Source organism: Sebastes umbrosus, chromosome 12 (assembly GCF_015220745.1).
Source record: "Sebastes umbrosus isolate fSebUmb1 chromosome 12, fSebUmb1.pri, whole genome shotgun sequence".
Classification (NCBI taxonomy): Eukaryota; Metazoa; Chordata; class Actinopteri; order Perciformes; family Sebastidae; genus Sebastes; species Sebastes umbrosus.
This window is the reverse complement of record NC_051280.1, coordinates 3,201,802-3,222,118: the sequence shown is the minus strand read 5'-3', so window position 1 is coordinate 3,222,118 and position 20,317 is coordinate 3,201,802. Positions and strand designations below refer to the sequence as shown.

Genomic DNA, 20,317 nt, shown 5'->3' with positions numbered 1-20,317 from the left:
ACTAGACTTCTGCACCTCCTCATGGCTCTGTTTTCAGGATTTAAAAAGTCTAGCACATGATGGGAGACTTTGGCCAATCACAGGTCATTTCAGAGAGAGAGCATTCCTATTGGCTGTGCTCTGGCTGGTGGGCGGTGCTCGGTATTTCCTAGACTGACATTTCCTCAATATTCTGCCTACTGCAGCTTTAACTTGAATCCTAAAGAAAAGGAAGTTGAGTATTGGGGTGAGCAATGAGTCACAATACATGTCACATTTTAATATTTTATTAGATAAACAAAAATAGTTTTGGTTTTACAATTCGAACAAGGAAGTACACTGAGAAGGGAACACCTGGTAAAAGAGCAATTTGATACCGCAAAAAAAATAAAACTACATGCAGAGAAGTTCAACTCAGTTGATATCAAAGAAAACCTGAATTTTATTATCACCTGCCTTTTCGTAGAATTTCATAAAAGGACCATTCCTCTGAACACTAACCACAACGGGTCATCTGGTTGGTAAACAGTGACTACCACAGGATGAATCATTCTGTAGTCACTGATCTAAACAGTAGTTAAAAACCTAAAGAGCTTTGGCAGCCGAAAGAGATGGTCTGTTACATCAAGAGGTGCTCTTTCTATCCTTTCAATAAAATATATTCAGAGGAACAAACTCAATGACTAGAGACAGAAAAAAGCAAGCTGTTTTCAGAATCACCAGAAACATGAACACAACATGATATATTATCATTCAAATAAAATGTCTTTACATTAAAAAAAGAAAAGAGAAAAGAAATTGGCATCACCCTTTAAACAGAGCATTTTAATATCGAGCCATAATCAAATGCAGTTTTATACCACAATGGATATCCATCATTTGAAAAACAAGACTGCATGACAGCAAAGCAGTGAGTTATGAGTCATCTTATGATGTCGCTTTACAAAAGTTTGTGTGTTTTTTCCCGTATAGAATAGACAATTCAATTGTTAACTAGTTAATACGTTATATTTGCTTTGTAGAATATATAAACTTGTGGAGTGAAATTCTTCAAATAAATGTAATAGAATATAAATTCTGATAATATCCACACGGACACTTTGGTTACTTTCTGTGCTTTGACTGACGAGCAGTTGTGCTCTGTCATTCCAAATACTACAATCAACTCGCTTCAGTGATGGAAAATAACTTCTGGTTCAGACAATGCCCCGGCCTGCTTAAAATATATATTTTGCAGTTCTGTGCATAAACTGCCCGACATAAAAAGGGATTTTCATCTTGAAACATTCTTGTGTTTCTTGAAAAAACCTTTTTGACCAAATCAACTTCTACACAAACTGAAAACGAGTCGATGAGTTCCAGGAAATCACTTCAGTTACTCAAGAGCTTGAAGATATTTCTCCTTGTGTTTTCACATGAAGGAATGCATGAAACATGCCAAAAACAGTAAAATGACGAAGATGACATTATCACGTAAACACGGTTTGCCTCGTTGCAGCTGATGGTGGATCTGCGTAGCTGTTTTGTGTGTGCACCCTCGTCTGACCTCGGAGAAACTTGCCGGTTAGCGAGACCTGGCTGACCCGCCCGGGGCTTTTTTCGTAATCTCTGTACTCGAGCGGTACATTTTCAGGAAGCACCTGTATTTCCTCTTCCTGTTCCTCTTCTTTAGCTGGCTCTCATTGGCGTGCACAAAAAGCGTCAGCAAGCATAGTGTGTGTACGACACTTCACCATGAGTCTTCACATGCAAAGAGCACAAGATAAGAACAAGAGCGAAACTGGCAAGCTCAAGCTGTTTGAGTTCTCAGGGACACTTCTGAATGCAGCGTAAACCAGGCCTGAGTGAGCAGAGACACAACGTTTTTGTTCCAGTGTCTTTTCTTTTCTTTTTTTTTTTTCGTTTTGCTGTAGCTGTTTGTAAAAAGGGCACTGCTCCAAAACCACAAACGTTCGCCGCTACTCGGCTTTGTGGCAGTAAATGTCCTTCAGTGCTTTCAGCTCTTCAATCAGGGTCTTGTTTTGGTTTTCCAACACAGCCACGCGGTTTTCCAGACATTTGACGTACTCTTTCTTTTTCCTGCGGCACTCGCGAGCTGCCTCCCTGGAGAGGAGAGAGGGAGGGGGGGCGGGGGGGAACGTGTTTGAGTCACTTGATGAAAATGTAATTTAGGCTACAGACAAAATGCAAGCCAAGCACAATCCAAGGGAGCACGTTTTTAAGCTTTTATATCCATATTTTCCCAGACAACCAGTTATCTACCTGCTGCAGCATTTCCCTATTAATCATGATTAATCAAGGGGGCACGGAAACATCTGCACATCTAGGAAAGCAGTATGCTGCAGCTTTGACCTTTGCACTACTTGTGACTTGTCGCTTTTGCAACCCAAAAAAGTGTGAACACCACCCTCCTCCTGTCCAGACTGTTCTGTTGCACGGAGCCCTGGTTGACTCTTTTAATTTCAGTGCATGAATTAGGAGATAATTTAAAGCATGGTTGTAAAAGGTAACTTGTGTATCTTTTTCTAACCATATTTAGCAGTAGAACAACCATTTTCCCCCCAAAATGACATGCAGCATTTGGAGAAATATGCTCTTACAGAGTGACTGCAGGATAGAAAATAAGACTCAAACAAAGGCCATTGGCATTTTTGAATTATTGTGCAATTGAACATGAGCCTATCTTCTCTCCATTACCATGTCTTGGCACCGGCTCCTACCTGTTTTTCATCAGTCGGACCTCCCTCTTGCGGGTGATGTCTTCAGTGCGTTGTGGTTGGGGGTTCTGCATGCTGCCCGGGGACGCAGCCATCACGATGCTGTGAGCCAGACCCGAGTTGGGCGAACGCAGCTGGTAGGCAGGTATGTCTCCTGTGGCAGCTATAGGGGGGAGATGGACAGAAGCATTAGGACTCCATGTCCTTATTTCTCTTTTATAATAAAAATGTGATCCATAAAATGACAATCACAGTGTTTTTCTCCACATTTTCACTTTAAAAAGTAGCCTAAAGTAAGCATGAATGTATTTTGCCAGAGGATGTTAGACAGCAACTTCAGCCAAGAGCGCTTATCCGCTCTCCTTCCTGCCTTAAAAGATGAATTTCCTGACACCATGACTGTCCTTGTGAACAGGTATTTGTTCTTAAATGACTTGTTGGAGGGGAAACATGGTTCCATTTGTGTCTCTGTCAGTGGTTATTATCATGCAGGTGCACAACACAAAGACGCAGGGTGAGCTGACAAAAACAGCTGATTGTTTTGTATCTTATACGGCATGTTACGGCGCAGCACTTAAGAGCTTTGGAAAAATGTATTTCAAAAGTGCCCAGCTGCACAATGTAGAGTCTGTGAAATGCACACTCATAAGTGAATTATTAGAATTTCTTCTTATTACTTCAAGCAGGAAGCAAAACCTTTGTTAGAATCATAGAGCCTTTAGGACATGACTTACACTGCAGTTCCTCTAATGGTCACTAGACGCTGGCTCAAAAACTAAATAAAACAAAAAACCAGGCAGAGACCCTCAACTTCTCTTTCAAAACACTATTTTTTGTCCCACATGTTCAGATCTTTATGTAGCACAGTGGGTGCCAGGAGTCCTTGTGTGCACTACTTAATTATTTCTACTCTTGAATGACTTCATTTGTGCACACAAATTAGTAATTAATGATCTGGGATCAGTCTCAAGTGGCTGAAACAGGAGAAATTACTGCTTTTTGTGTCTACTCTGGTCAGAGTGTTAGCAGCTAGTGTTTCGGAACTGACGTGTTCCCAAATACTGAATTCTTTCCATGGTATTAATATTGTGAGGTTATCACATCCTTTGGTATTGTTTCAGTAATTCTGTCCAGCTTTGGCTGCTATCAGTTGGCCTAACACGGTGCAGAATAAACAGTTAGTTAGCTGCTTGGGGTTAATGCTATTTATTTAGATTTAGGGCACTGATACATGGACATACTCTGGACTTAACCTGTTAAGCAGCATTATGCTGTCTTTGACATCCCTTAAACATATAGGTGACATGTTAAAAAACATTAGTCAAAGTGATGCTCTGTTTATTATTAATTCAAGAGAACAAATTCATGTTTTGTGTGCTTATATTTCCTCCCAAGACTTGGCATTGTTTTTTCAATAGTTAATTTCACTGATGTCATGTTTACCACAATGTGAGCCACTGTGTGCTATACTGTGTAACTAGTACTTCATTGTGTTTCTCATAAAAAGCAGCTTTCTGGATGTGGTTTCTGTGCTGTTTGAGCTGAGTCATCAACGACATGACTCAACCGTGAACCTGCTGTCTCGCACTTTTTCAGCTTCATTTCTTCACTTTGTTCCTGAGAAGTTTCTATCTTCTCCTCCCCCCCTTCCTCTCTGCTGTCCACACACACACACACACACACACACACTCATTCAAAAAGAGACACAGCAGGTGTAAACACACACACACACAAACACACACACATACACACACAGCGTCTCTCTGTCATTGTGATAACAGAGTGACTAGCGCTGTGCTGACGTCAGTGTGTGCGTCTCACTCGCTCGTTTTGCATTCTCTCCTCCCTGCCTGGCCTCTGTTCCAGGAAACTGGAGTGACGTCAAACCGACAACTATCTTACCCCTCACCCCCCCACACACACACACTGCCACCCGCCCCTTTACTTCTCACCCTCCCTCCCTCCCTCCCTGCCTGCCTGCCTTTCTGCCTGACAGCCACTGGAAGTGGTTCAGAGAACAGACTTTGCGTGTACGTGTGAGTGTGAGTGTGTGTGTGTGTGTGTGTGTGTGTGTTTGCGTGTGTGAGTGTGTGTGCGTGAGTGTTTGTTTGTGTGTGTGTGTGTGTGTGTGTAAAGCGGGATACAGACTGACAGGAACATAGTTGAGCAAACTAACCAAACGCTTGTTGTTAGGATTTTTTTTTTTACCACACAACCCTGAACTGTCGTAGTGCTTTTCCTGTGGTGAAATAGGAAGGACAGCTGTCCAATCTGTGGCATGTGTCCTCTATAGTTTCACAATACGAGACGTAAAAGTGATTTAAAAAAAAGTCTTCTTCCTACAGTTGGATAAATAAAAGATTTGCTCTTACAGTTGGGAAAATATGATCTCCAAATACCACCGAAGCAGATTCTTTTCACTCTGCTCACTCACACAGGTGTAACCTTAGTTAAATCCTTATTGGGGAAAACATAGCTGACAACATATGTGAAACATGCAGAAATATCTCAAGAGTAATATACAAAATATGTGTGAGAGAAACTCTACCTGACTCAGTCTCATCCCCAGTTACAGCCATCTCTTGTTTCCAATAATCCAGCACCACGGCAGCCAAACACCTCAGCGGAAAGAAACACTCTTCAACTCTTATTCCTTCCTGCTTCACTACAACCTCTCTCCTTCTCCTTCTCAGTTTTCCCTCTCAGCTCTCTCTGCATCAGAGTGGACACTCGACAACTTTGCAGCCCGATTACAATTACAGGCATTGACATCACAATGACATCACTCCTGCCCGCTGAAGTCAGTAAAACACCCTGGATTAGAGTTCCTCCCACCCTCCCCCCCACCCCTGCGGATCAGACGGTGAAGTAGAGAAACACAATGTGAGCCGGGCAGGCAGGCAGAGAGTGAGGGAGGGAGGGAGAGAAGGAGAGAAGGAGGGGGGAGCTGGTAGTGGAGGGGTTGTATTTTTAGCGCTAGTGACGCAACTAGAGAGACGCTCAACAAACAAGAGGATATTGTGTCCCAAGTGGCTGCAGTGCAAACTGTTGAGCAGCCTGATTGGAGTTCTTCTGCGTGTGTTTGTGTCTTAAGGAGGCATGACAGAGAGGGAATAAAGAGAATTGAGGTTTTACATTATTTCTTTAAAGTAATCACAACAGATCCACAACTCATATGGCTGAATTCTACAGCAGAACAGGTATTTAACAAAGCTCGATGCGTTGATGACACGTTGATGACGCGTTGATGACGCGTTGATGACGCATAAACCTGCCTCTTTCCTTCACAGAGAGAGACAGAGGGAGAGCGGTGGGTGGGGGCGGGTGGGGCAACTGTAGATTTGGTATTTTTTCACATTAAACTCGGTGCAATTCCAGTTGAGTTGGACCAAAGCACACTTGCTGATCGTTGGAAAGAGTAACGACGACGGTTTAAGTGAGATTTACATTGTTTCTGTCCAGTTTGAATGAAGTGTTTTACGATGCTTTGCTACGTACAGCTGATCTCAACATAAACACAAATACAAGTGGATGATGACGCAAGCTGAACGGAGAGGGAGGGCAATCGTACTCGGACAGCTTGGCGGAAGTCTCTCCGTGTGCCATTCTAGTTGCTAAGTTAATGCCTTGGAAGAGCGAGTGAGAGCTGGGCGGAAAAACAGCATAAAGAGCCGGCATATTTTCACATCTAAAGGCCTTTGTACACCGGGGCTTGACAAATAAACGTCAGGAAAATGCTCAATACTCCCGCGAATATTATATGTCTAGGGCTTTTATTGTGAAAGGGAAGAATGGAAGGAGTGGATCTGGTCTGTGCTGCCTTTTTTAAGGTTGAAAGGAGTAATAAAGTTTGCTGTCTTGGTTCGGACTACAGAGCCTCCGTGTTGTTGTTTCATAAATGTCGGCACAACTTAACCTGTCTTTATTTGTGGTGCGGGAGCTCAGGAAAATTGTTCCGGGAAAATAAAATACAAAATATTGACATGCAAATGGATCACACAAAAAGAATACCCCTGGTGTGTAAAGGCTTTCACTCTGTGAATTAAGGGTTTATTTTGACCAAACCAGAGTTGGTGATTGTTGGAACAGTGGAAAGACTAACCAAGACGATTTTCGTGAGTTTTATTGTTGTCGAGTCTGAATAAAGTGCGTTTTAAGACGAGTTAACAAAGCAGTTCGGTGAAAGAGAGAAACCTAAGTTCAGAAGGTGTACGGCTGTATTTTTTCTGTTTAGGAAAATAGTGTATTTTGTTTACTTATTATACTAAAAAAAGTTACGAGAGCTCGTGGAACGAAGCAAACTCGGCTGAAACTACGGGAATATATCGGCAATCGCCTGTTGTAAAGCTGACAGTGGCCAGTTGGAAGGTTTTAACATATCTAGGCCTGTCACGATAACTGCTTTTGTTGTTGTTTGACGATATATTGTCCCAGAAATAATTGCGAAAAACAATAATAATATTTTAAGTCCATTTTATGCCACTGATATAATGATAATATAATAGCATAATGATGCAAGTACACCCTTTAAAAGAGCAAGGAACTTTTAATTCTTAAGAATATTCAGACCGTGGAAAAAAGATGTTAAAATGTCCAAAGTAAATAAAACACAAATAAGATAAAACCACACAACCAAAACAATAAATAAAATGGACACTCGGGCTCTGTTAACAAACATTGCATTTAAATAAATATTAAACATTTGGCAAACTTTTATTGCCACTTTTCCTTGTATGTTTTTTAACAAAGTCAACATACCGGACACGGAGATGCCTGAGCTCCACCCAGCATGATGAAACTCCGACACAGAGCGCAGACGAGGGGACAGAAGCAGCGCCACCACAAATGACGGCCAAATGTGTCTCAACATAGGGTTTTTTTCTGTTCATTCGGCTTAGGCGCTGTGAAAAAAATGCCTCGGAGCTGTGCCCTTCTAATGGTAGGGAAATCATGTCGGCTAAAATATTGGTGACATTCTGATTGCTGATTCCATCGAGGTCAGCAAATAGGATCGAGGTCATGCTCGTATATACCATACGATAAGTCGACAGCGTAATTATTGTGACCGGCCTAAACATATCGCCCAAGCCTAGCAGGGTGGGTGTGAGCTGCCACAGCTGAAAACAGGAACGCTAACACTCAAACATAAGAGTGTGGTAATGTGATGAAAGTTATTAGTGCCTTTGATTACAACACAAAACCACCACAGCTCTTGAAAAGATGCTGCCAAAAAACTTATATGCCACAATAACCATTATACATGAAGACTTACACTGATCAGCCATAACATTAAGACCACAGACAGGTGAAGTGAATAACATGGACTATCTCGTTACCATGGCACCTGGCAGTGGGGGGGATATATTAGACAGGAAGTGAACATTTTGAACTTTGTGTTGGAAGCAGAAAAAATGGGCCAGCGTAAGGATGTGAGCGACTTTGACGAGGGCCAGATAGTGCTGGCTAGACGACCGGGTCAGAGCATCTCCAGGACTGCAGCTCTTGTGGGATGTTCCCGGTCTGCAGTGGTCAGGATCTACCAAAAGTGGTCCGAGGGAGGAAAATCGGTGAACCGGCGACGGGGTCAGACCCGAGGCTCGTTGATGCACTTGGGAAGCGAAGGCTGGCCCGTGTTGTCTGATCCAATAGAAGAGCTACTGGAGCTCAAACTGCTGAAAAAGTTAATGCTGGTTCTGATAGAAAGGTGTCAGAACACACAGTGAGGAGCAGTTTGTTACGTATGGGGCTGCGTAGCTGCAGACCGGTCAGGGTGCACCCTGCTGGCCCGTGTCCACCGGCAAAAGCGCCTACAATGGGGACATCGTGAGCATCAGAACTGGATCACGCAGCGATGGAAGAAGGTGGCCCGGTCTGATGAATCACGTTTTCTTTTACATCGTGTGGATGGAGACGAGTTGGAGGTGTTGACTCGGCCTCCAAATACTCCAGATCTCAATCTGATGGAGCATCTGTGGGATGTGCTGGACAAACAAGTCCGGATCCACGGAGTCCCAACCTCGCAACTTATACAGGACTTAAAGGATCTGCTACTGACGGCTTGGTGCCAGATACCACAGCAGACCTTCAGAGGTCTAGTGGAGTCCATGCCTCGACGGGTCAGGGCTGTTTTGGCGGCAAAAGAGGGAGCTACTCAATATTATTATTAATATTATATTAAAAAAATACTTTTTCATTTGAATTATTACTTAAACTATTAGGTTTAAGCCAGTGGTTCTCATTCTTTTTGTCACCATGCAAAAAGAAAGAAAGAAAATAAACTTGCATAGTATTGAAACTTGTTTGAATAATGTACTGATTGTTATCTGGCATTTTAATATGCTATACTGGAAATCCCCAATATCTGGGTCCTCCATTCATAAGCTGATTTGATTGAAACTCAGACCCATAAGAGAAACAAGCAAACAGATCAAATATGAAGTGGATGTGGCTGCTTCTCCTGAACCAACTTGGAAAGACAAAAACAAATGCAGAGCACATAACTGCTCCCTTAAAACTGCATCTTACTGTAACAAAGCGTTACCACATAATCTTCCTGGTTTCTCAGGAAGACCGACTTCCTTTGTGCTCAGACATGTCCTCCATTTCTGAGATTTATCTGTCGGTAAAAGGAGGGTTGTACACAACAAGTGCAAGAGCAGACAAGCTCATTGGCAGCCGATCACCAAATACATATGAGTAAAGAAACAGAGGGCTCTTTTTGTTGTTGAGTGAAGCAATCCTGCCATTCACTTTCACGCACAAATGCAAGGAATTAATTTGCTGTTCGGTCCGTCTGGATCTACTGAAGGATCCAGTGACTATTCCCCTGTCGACACAGCTACTATGATTCCAAATATTCTAGACATGTACACAATTTCAAAATCAGTTGAAAATCCTACCTTGGACGAGCACCTGTCCTCCCTGGATGTAGAATTGCTGTGGGGAGTCTCCGGGTTGAGCTGCACACTGCAGGATCGTGGCTCCAGGCTGTGGGGTTGGAGAGCTGGCCACCGTCAGGGTCTGGGCCCCCTGAAAGGCTTCAGCTCCATGGCTGCTCAACTGCATGGCTCTCCCCTGAGTGATCGCAACTGTGTGGGGTCAAAGTTCAGTGATGACTAGGCTGCAGTCTACATGAAATGAAGCAGCAAAGGGGGAGTTTTGTCATGTATATTAGGTATCTAGCGTTTACATATTTATAAGGTTTAGTATAAGACTATACTAAACTATAACCACAACTCCCATGGAGCAACATATTTCACAAATAATTTAGGGCAAAAGCAGCAACTATGATGCTGATTTTTGTTCTCATTGACAGCTTTTACAATATGCTACAGCTTGGATGTGTGCCTCTGGTTGTTCTCCATGTTCTTTAGGGCAACAGCACTGAGGCCCGGCTGGTCTTATACACCGTACATAGCTACACCTACGAAAAGTAATGCAATGTAATTAGTGTATATCCCACGAAATCAATTCATATGTAATCCATGTAGTTGTCAACCAGGAAATATAAAGAGCGGCGAACGCCGCGTAGGGAGGAGGTTGGGGTAGACAGTCGAGTCTAAAAATACCGGACTTTCGTCCAGGAGACAGGCATTCGTGTCCCGTGTGAAACCACAAGTCAAAGTTGATTCATTTGCCACGCAAGTTACGTCCTTAAAAGGACTGTTTGTAAGAATCAGAAATTGGTTGTAACAGCGACACCTGAGGCCGTTTAGTCAACGAAAGTCAGTGTCCTGTTGCTCGCTCTCGCCCGTGTGCACGCGCTACCTGAATGTGAGCGAGCATCCGTCAACACAGTGAGGAGACACACGTCAGCTAAAAGCACAATATCACTCTATATTTCAGCTGCTTGGCAGTAATGTTAGCTGACCAGACGAAGGTCTCTCCATGAATCAATGCTGATCCTAGCGTTGGCTTTTCCTGCCTCAGCCTCCCGACCGCGGCCGGAGGGAACAGGGGAGACAACGGAGTTTTTGGGAAACCTCTGTTGGTCTGGAGGAGCTGCAGCAGTTATTTCTGCACAAACGTCCACTGTACATTCACTAGATATTCTCAGAGCTAAACTAACTCTTCTGCAGTGGGGAGTGTGCGCGCATGCACGTGAGAGTGGAGCGAAAGAGTGAGAACGAGCACGGTATGTGAGTGAAGGCAAGCAGAGGAGCAGAGGAGCAGAGTACAGCAGAGACTCTGGCCCTGGAGACCAAAGCTATGGTCTCCCCCGCGTCCTCCGACCGCGGCCAACACAGTTTAACAGACGGGCTTCACTAGATACAACCAAGAGGTTTTGGTGCTTCACTGTAGTTTGTGTTGGAGTCTGAGTCTGAACAGCGTAGCCACACGCGAGCACGCATGGGACACCGACCCGCAATGATTTATACGTGTAAGAAGTTACAAACAGTCCCTTTAAGGCTGGTTCAAGTTCAGCTAATGTCCCTGTCCATGTGTGTACTGACTGTATTGTCCTGAGCTGGTCTGGTAGATGGAGGCTGGCACTGATGCTGAGGCATCACCGGAGTCCGCCACCTCCTCCCCCTCCTCCGTCTTCTCTTCATCAATTTTAGGGACTGCCGGCGAATCCGATGAAAGCTCATTGAGTATTTTTCTGCGGGAGAAGAGAGTTCCTTAAAGTGATTCCACGCAGACAGTTCAACATTATCAGACTTTACACACTTCACGCTGTTTATCACGCTCTTGTTTAAAGTTGACCTCTTCTCACCGATAAGACGGACGCCTGGAGAGGAGCACCCGTCTCTTCTGGGTGTCTGACTCGTCATCCTCCAGCTCTGCTACGGTGGCAATCTGTAGAAAACAACCAGCGTTTAAAAGTGGTGAGTAATTCACAATACAGTTGTTGTTTTTTTTAATTTTGGCAACATCTTTGGCGTTAAATGTTATTACAGAGTGGGTGTTGCTCTCCGTACTCAGACTCTTGTGAGTGAACTGGGATGTGTTGATACCACAAATAGTGAAAGAGAAGGATGACGTCAAAGAAGGCATTTGAGCAGCATTTTATTATGAGCCCTTTCAACCCATCACACGTCTCTAGAGAGAGTCTCTACGGAGTTCCATATACTGTGTAATTATTTGTGAATATGTGCCTTGACGCCCTCCTCCTCCGCAGCATGAATAAACAGGTTTACATTTTGTAAACCAAATGATATTGCTGTAATGATAACAAACATGAATTTGACCTGGTTATGTGTCATCAGTCAGTAAGCCTTTTATGACTCACTCTGGTGCGTAATGGTTGTGCGTTATCAACACAAAGGCTGCTTTGGCCCCGTTAGAAGACAATGTCTACGCCAGACAAAGGACAAGTCTGATTTATGCCAGGTTAAACAGGGGGCGTGTCCATGTCTATTTTATGATAATTATGGGAGTGGAAGTTAGGCTTATGCTTGTTACATTTAAACTTACAGAGGTTTATAAAAGTAGCAAAATTACCTAATTTTTCATATTTCTGCTGCTGTTTTTTAGTCTTGAATCTGTCTCCAGATGTTTAGAGAAGCAAATATGAAACTTTTAATAAACTGGCTCAATCAGTGACACAGGGTATTCATTTCTATGACGTTGTAATTATTACTGTGAAAGCCAATACCACGATTAAAGCTGCAGTTGGTAGAAATGAAGCAAATATGATTTTAAAAACATATACTATAAATTTATATTTATAAAACATTCACTATATCCTGACAGTAGTACATGAGACAGGTAATCCATCAAAAAGCATGTGCATCTGTGTCCTCCAGTGTCCTCCGGTGCTCCTAACGGCATCTGCAAGATTTCACAGACCGGAGGGAAACAACCAATCAGAGCTGATCTGAGGCCTGTACTACGAAGTGAGTTCAACATACCCAGGGTATCTTCTCGTTATCTGGCTTAACTAACCATAACAAACGAGATCCCGCTAAATGATCCTACGACGCTGGTTATCAACTCGGTAAATCAACCCAGGGTTTCTCAATCTGGCTGTGAGCGCACATGAACGGGGCGGTGTTTGCAGCATATGACCAATCACAATGATGGACAAGTCTACAGACTTGCAGGCAGACAGACAGACAGACAGACAGACAGACAGACAGACAGACAGACAGACAGACAGACAGACAGAGAGGAACATTTTATAAATGAAGAGTAAACTATATTAGACAAATACGAAGAAGTTAAATACATAATCCAGACTAATAGTAACACAGTTGAAGATGCTAAATGCAGGAAGGACAGCTGGCAAAATAAAAAACTCCCAATGTGTGAATGCGTAAATTAACAGATTTATTAATTTAACAGAATACTCAAAAGTCAGATATAGTCAACTAGATATAAATAGCTCTAAGAAGTGTAATGGATGAATGAATTACACCTCAATATGCCCATTAACAAAAACGCGGCATGCATGACTATTTCAGCCTTCTTTTAGCTGTGTCCCCGTCTCCGGCGATGTGAAACGGACTTGAGAGCAAGTCAAATAATAAATATAAAACCATAATTCAAAGCGGTAAACACCCACAGCATAAATCCAGCTGTCCTTCCTGCATCTGTCAGTTTAAACTGTGTTGTTTTTAGTCTGGATTATGACTGTAACATCTTCGTAATTGTGTAATATTATCATACAATCTGCGCACCGAGCTGTGATTGGTCAGTAGGCGACGCTTTTATACGAGTTGATCTCTTATCTTGAACATAACCTGCTCCGGAGCGGGTAAGCTGTTCAGCATAAATTACCATGGTGATCTACCCCGGTGAACCACCATCGTAGGACTGAAAACCCTGAGTTAACCCTGAAGTTACCTCGCTAACGCCAAATCCTGCTTCGTAGTACAGGCCTCAGGAGTCTGCCGTCCAGCTGCCGTCTCTGAGCAGCTGTCAATCACTCATGAACTCTGATCAAACGGTCAAACTAGGCAACGCTGATCAAATATGAATCAATATTCTGTTACTGTAATGCCTATTTCTCTCCTCAAATGTTTTCAGAATCATCTTGTAGTGCACGGTTTAGCTGTAAAATGAGAAAGTTTGTGACCCGGCAGACATGTTGAGAGCAGTTGAGGAAGTACCAAGTACCGCCCGCCAGCCAGAGCACAGCCAATAGGAACGCTCTCTCTCTGAAATGACCAGTGATTGGCCAAAGTCTTCCGTCACGGGCTAGATTTTTTAAAGTCTAGTTTTCTCTCAGAACACTTGAATAACAATATGCTGAAAGGTTATTATGGAATTTTTGCCCAATGATGCCCAAACCATTCTGCCTACTGCAGCTTTAAGTTGAACTTGTTATTGATGAAACTCACTAATATGAAGTACAGAGTGCTTTGAAATCAGTGAACAAAACCACGTTGTGGCTGACGTCTGCTGTTTCACTGCAGTTCACAGGTGTGATCTCCTTCTTGACCTATTTCCTCACAAAGACAATTTTCATGAAGTGACAAAGTAACCTGGACTTTGCAAAGGTGAGAACATCTGCTGCAACATGTTTATCTGATCAGATTTGAGGGGAGCATTGTTTCATTTCTACAAACTGTTTTTTGTTCAAGTGCTGAAAATACTGAAACATGTGTCTACGCCACATCACTCAGTGAAACAATCCTGCCATCGTGACTTTTGGCTAGCGTCACACAGCTTCCACATTGCAGGTCAGTGCTGTCTGATGTGTTTACAGTTGGCGGAGCTGTCCTCCTGACCAGACGCAACAACGACGTCACCTGAATGTGAAGGTTAGACTGATGAGCTTAACCCTCAGCTCCTACTGCTCACTTCAATCCTATTAACAGATGCACTGCATTAGACCACAAGCACTCTAGAGTACCTCCTACACATGGCACCTAAATCCCCATTCACTAACACACTGACATCACACTGACATCACAACTCTATTTTTGTTTACTTTTTTTTTTTTTTTTTACTTTTACTTTTTTTTCCCAAAATGCAAAATAACTCCATCACACATAACCAAAGACCAGGACAAAGTGCATGCCACAACACAATTAAATCCAAAAGCAATATTTTTTAAGAAAAGAAATATATACATATAAAGAAAAAAGAAAAAGAAATATAAAGAAAAATAAAATAAAAGCAAGAAAAAGCAACCAAACAAACAGACAAAATAATAATAATAATAATAATAATAATAATAATAACAATAATAATAATAATAATAATAATAATAATAATAATAATAATAAGTAATTGAGTCCCTATTCACTATTTTTAACAGTTTTATTTTTTTTTTAAATTTGATTTAAGTCACCAAAATGAGGACTTGGAGTTGATTTAAATTACTTGAAACTTGACTGGAGACTTACTCTGACAGATTTGACTCGGTGTTGTCTTGAGACTTGCTCTGACAGACTAGAGACTTGGCTTAGATTTGACGTCAGTGACTTGAGATTCGACTTGAGGCTTGCTCTGACAGGTCTGACTTGGTCATGTCTTGAAAGACTTGAAACTTGCTCTGACATAGTTGCGAGACTTGACTTGGACTTGACTTGAATGACAGATTGGACACCAAGGGACTTAAAAGCAGATTCTGATGTCCTCCTTTTATTCATACAGCTTGTAGTCGAAATGTGGCGCAAATATTCAGTATCTTACAGACGGAGCTGTTATCAGTTTTCGAAAAAGAAGCTGAAGCTTAATACGAGTAAAAATTATGGCAGAGGCCGTAGCGGGCTCTCACCTGGCCAGTCTGGACATGTGGTGACTGTATGACAGAGGTCTGAGGGGCCTGGATGACCCCTTGGACCTGCACCGTTTGACCGTCACACAGCTGGACTACAGTCACACCGGGAGACTCTCCCGACACCTGCAGGCACAAATACAGACAATCACGGCAAAGTCCACAGATTTAAAAATGTGGTGTCAAAGAAGAGAAGTTCATCTTCAGTCAAACTTCATCGATTGGAATGTCTAAACATCATGTGCTGAATAATTGTAACACTAGTCCGTGAACATCCAAGTGTTGAAGTGACACTGAGGCCCTATAACAAGGTGTGTGTGTGTGTACCTGAGGAGAGGCTGCAAGAGGACTGTCTTCACTGTGGTTCTCCTCTCCATCTGTCATTGAGTCGTTTAAACTGCTGTCCAGCTGAGGTGAGACGGAGGTCTCCATAGTCAGTCACCTAAACAGACAGACAAGCAGATTATTAATACTACTGCTGAGGCTGGCAAAGTACCTTGCACGGCAGTCGGATTCTCGCTATGTCACAAGATCACGCATTAATCGCAGGATCGCATATCACATAAAAATCCACCTTGTCAGGCTTCAAGTAATAGGTTTGCGTCCAGGCAAGCAGATCACGAACCGATCAGCGTCCTGTGAGAAGCTACTGGCAGCTACAGGCGTGGAGAGTATTTCTTCAACGAAAGAAGAGCAAAGAACGGCACTGAAGGCTTTTCTCTATCGAAAAGATATTTTTGCTCTTCTCTGGCTTCGGCAAGAGTTTGATTGACAGATTGTTCATCCAATCACCAGTATCAGAATCAGTATTTGTTTCCAATGACGGCTTCTCAGATGGTTCTGTGTAACAAACCGTCTGGTGGGTCCATTGGTGTAGTGGTCATTGATGAGGTGGGTGTACTACTAGGTAGACATAGGTAGGTTATCGGGGAGGAAGTGGGTACTTTCCTATATATTCTAATGGCTTTTTGATAGGTGGGTGTGCTCTAAACTGACAGTAAAAGAGGTGGATATAATCCGTATACCTACATATACCCTCCACTACACCACTGGGCAGTTAGCTGACAAAAGGCCTTCTATATATTTTCTTCAATACCATTATCAGAGATCCCCAACAAAGGATGTATTTTCATGTGAGACCAAACTTGCTTCTCCCAGGACTAGTTTTACGCAGTATTTCCCCTTTGTTCAACAGGATCTCGCCACCACATAAGGAAGTTGTTCCTCCAGACCGTAGCTACATGATAAACCTGCATATATTACCTGCAATAAACTTCGGTTTTCTTTGTTTTCTGAGCTGTTTACCACCTCAAAGTATTTACTGATGTCTGTTTTAATGGAGAGTTTCATTGTCACATTGAAGGTTTAAATGGTGTTCCCAACATGCCAAGAACGAAACACACACACTTGTTGTATAAACTGAAAAGTTGTCACTTTTTTAAAGTCTTAATCTGAAACATTTAAAAACACAAACCTAATGTAGCCTGAGTAAATGAAAACCTGTCCATGAAAATATGCTTTTAGAACAGCTGAACACAATAAACACACTTTGAATTGAGTATCCTTTCATTTGTACTGTCATGGTTTGCTTGTGAGTCAAAATGATTTGTCTGAAGATTTCTGTTGGCAGTGATTGTTTATCCAGCTTGTGATAACTTTGTATGACATAGCATCTATTTCTCATGCTCATTGTGTGTGGCAGCAGCCACCCGGTGGGGCTGGCAGACTGAACTCTATATAGGCATGTTTTCACACTCCAGGACAAAGACCGTCACAAACCCAAATAACATTTAATTCGATTCTAGATTCTTTATAGCAAAGAAAAGAAGCAAAGTGACTACAGAGTAAAGTGGAAAAAATGGGTTAAAATGTATTTTAATATACATGTCTTCAGATACTGGCTCGAACCAGAGATGATAAACAATAGATATCATTGAGTTTGAAGGCTGAGGATCACAAAGATCTAACTGACGTCAACAGCCTGCGTCAGTCACCAGCAGATTATAGTTCAAATATTTCCAAAAAAGTTCACACGAGGGGATCATCATGTCCAACCACGGGCCCCTGTTTGATAAAGATCTATTCCAAGCACTCACATCTCCAGTTAATGTTGTCTACAGTCCACTACTGAAAGAGTGAAACATCTGATAAGAGCTTAGAATTTAGAACAAATATAAAATCAGAGAGATTAAAATGAAATTAAAGCAGAATTCAAGAACTGGAAATCCCCATGTCCCAAGTTTTAACAGAAATATTAACTACGGTGTCAAAGCAGAGGACAATACACTCATTTTTTTATTTCTCTGGAAAGCCCCAAGTTGTTGCACAATTTCCACTTTTTATTGGTGTCTTTCAAGTACTGTAACATAAAGTCCACTTTGAATTATCAAGGTGAACAAACTCATTATTCAAAGATTTTTTTGAAGGCAAATGAGACTTCCGGTTGTTTTTTGCCTAATACAAATAAAATGAAGCTGTACTATAACTTCCCGAATATGTTTAGTTTTAACACTTCTATTTACGGTATATCATTTTCAGAACGCAATCCATAAATAAAGAAAGCATACACCTATGAGGAATTTGGAGCAAAAAATTGAAGCACTGATATTTTTTCGTATATGGAATATTTTATTTTGAAGGAGACACGTTTCGCTCACACTTCCGTCCCTGATCTCACTCCGTCACACTTGACGCAGCTGTGTAAAGTTAAACAGAGCGGAGACGCTGACCGACAGCGGCTCTTACTCCATGTTGGTCGGCTAATACTGTTCTCCTGTTCTCAAAGCAAAGCTTTAATGACAAGTGTGCCACCGCAGACGTGTTTGCACATTGTCCCTCGACTCTGCCCGACTGGCGCGGAGCATAAATGTGACGGCTTTGCAGCGACTTACCGAACTTTACGTAGTCTGACTCGTGACTAATGACAGCATTGGGTGGACGGCGGCCTGCGCCTTCGCTCACGTAGTTTCACGTAGTTTCACGTCAGCGCTGATGATGCTGTGACCGAAAATGTCCACCGACGAGTCACTTTATCGTCGAAGAGTGTCGAGGCGGAGCGAGATGATTCACCTCCACGTACTTCCGCGTTCGCTATAGCACGGCGTGAACGACCAGTGGCCAATATCTTCTTTCTCTGAGTATTTTAAATGGGGTCAGACTTACGTCAGACTTTTACAGCTGCATAGCACAAACGATTTCAGTATATTGAAATGAAGAGTATTGTTTTAAAGACCTTTTTCTGTTTACTCTGTTTTCCACATTTTTTACATAGCTAATAATTGAGTAGGCCTACATAAAGTTCAACTGCAAAATGTGTGCTTATCAGTAAAAAAGGACATATATTTCAGTTTACTGTAATAACAGAAAATATAGTTATGAATATTAAATGACATTACATTAAATACGCTTTAAAATGTGTCATTGGACATTTTATAGATATTACAAGAACAAATATTAATGTAAATTTAAACAACAAAACGTGATTCAAGTTTGCAATAATATAAATTAGACGATAGATGTCATTTAACATTTAACTATCAATTTTCATATCAATTTTTGGATATTTTGAAGTGTTTTACTATGGTGAGTCACATTATGTTTACAGACCAGAGTAATGTTGCCATCTACTGGCTGGAAAAAAAGCAGCAACACTTTAAAAAGCAGACATGCAAGAGGATTAATTTATCCTAATGGTCAGGCTTAATGTTACACACTGTTCCTTTAAGTTTATTGCTGATGGACAAGATTGGTGGAAGGTTGGTAGGGCTAATGATTTTAACTCAGATTTAATTTTTTCATTTTCATAGGATGGCAGCCTTCTTGTATAGTGCACTCATATATAATTACAATGTCCTGATTATGGGAGAAAAACGTTTTTCAAAAATGTTGCAAAATGGCACCCAGTGGACCTGCAAGCCGTCCCAAGACTGAGGCACCCAATGGACCTGCAAGCCGTCCCAAGACTGAGGCACCCAATGGACCTGCAAGCCGTCCCAAGACTGAGGCACCCAATGGACCTGCAAGCCGTCCCAAGACTGAGGCACCCAGTGGACCTGCAAGCCGTCCCAAGACTGAGGCACTCTTGAATTACTCTGTATATAACTTCTTTGAATTATTTGAACTGAACTTATTTGAATTGATTGCAATTCTTTGAATTGAATTTATTTGAATCAAATTTATTTGAATTACTTTGTGATTTATGATTTCTTTGAATTAATTGAATTGAATTTGCTTGTATTTTAATTTGCTTGATTTTAATTGAATGATTTACTTCTATTTGAATTGATTATAATTGAATTGAACTGAGTTAGATTAAAGGGCCGTGCACTGGTGAGAATCGTGTCCTTGTCTCTGCACCATGACTCAGTCAGGGTGTCTGCACAGATTCACAGTGATCTGGGGGGGATAGCGTGAACCTCCAACGTATTTCGCCCTCCCAATGAAACTCCTCTGTGCAGAAAGAAAAGGATGTCCACACCATGTCAAGGGGGTTCACATGTCTGTCGACGATGCCCACCCTAGAGACCATAAGAGTCTGCAGGGACAGGGACCTCAGTGCGGGGCTCCACACTGGCTAGAGAAGGGGAAGATTTAAATTGAGTGATAAAAGCTGTTAGATTGGCAGGTACACTGACTCACACACACAGACGAGAGGAGAGGAGAGGAGAGGAGAGGAGAGGAGGTGGAGGGCAAGCATGAACCCTCTCAAATAAAAGGTAAATATCAATTTCTTTAAATTATTTTCATACAGATGGATTATTAATCTATTCACCTTTATTCTCTTATTTCCCCTTGTCTGTATTTGTTTTATAAAGAGAGGAGAAATTTGGCTGAATTAAAAAAGGCAGAAGTGTTAAAATGAAGAGCTGTTTGATGAGTCTCAGTTGGCTGTCTTGAATGTCATGAAATCTAAGCTCAGAATAAGACTGACAGATGAACATTTAAATGAGTC

At 42.0% G+C, this 20,317-nt stretch overlaps 1 protein-coding gene across 2 annotated transcripts; it reads right to left on the bottom strand.

Annotated features, from left to right (window-relative positions):
- Positions 1 to 250: 250 nt before the first annotated feature.
- crema (cAMP responsive element modulator a) lies at positions 251 to 18,452 on the bottom strand. Of its 2 annotated transcripts, XM_037787666.1 has the most exons (8): positions 18,258 to 18,452; positions 15,694 to 15,808; positions 15,367 to 15,492; positions 11,413 to 11,495; positions 11,150 to 11,298; positions 9,596 to 9,784; positions 2,700 to 2,859; positions 251 to 2,082 (listed from the first exon to the last, which is right to left on the bottom strand). In XM_037787666.1, the coding sequence occupies exons 2-8, from the start codon at positions 15,796 to 15,798 to the stop codon at positions 1,938 to 1,940; spliced, it is 957 nt and encodes a 318-aa protein (XP_037643594.1). In that variant the 5' UTR covers positions 15,799 to 15,808; positions 18,258 to 18,452; the 3' UTR covers positions 251 to 1,937. The 2 variants fall into 2 exon arrangements, with proteins under 2 accessions (XP_037643594.1, XP_037643595.1); XM_037787667.1 differs by lacking the exons at positions 9,596 to 9,784; positions 11,150 to 11,298; positions 11,413 to 11,495; ... (1 more) ...; positions 15,694 to 15,808; positions 18,258 to 18,452 and adding an exon at positions 5,245 to 5,527.
- Between the last annotated feature and the right edge of the window lie 1,865 nt (positions 18,453 to 20,317).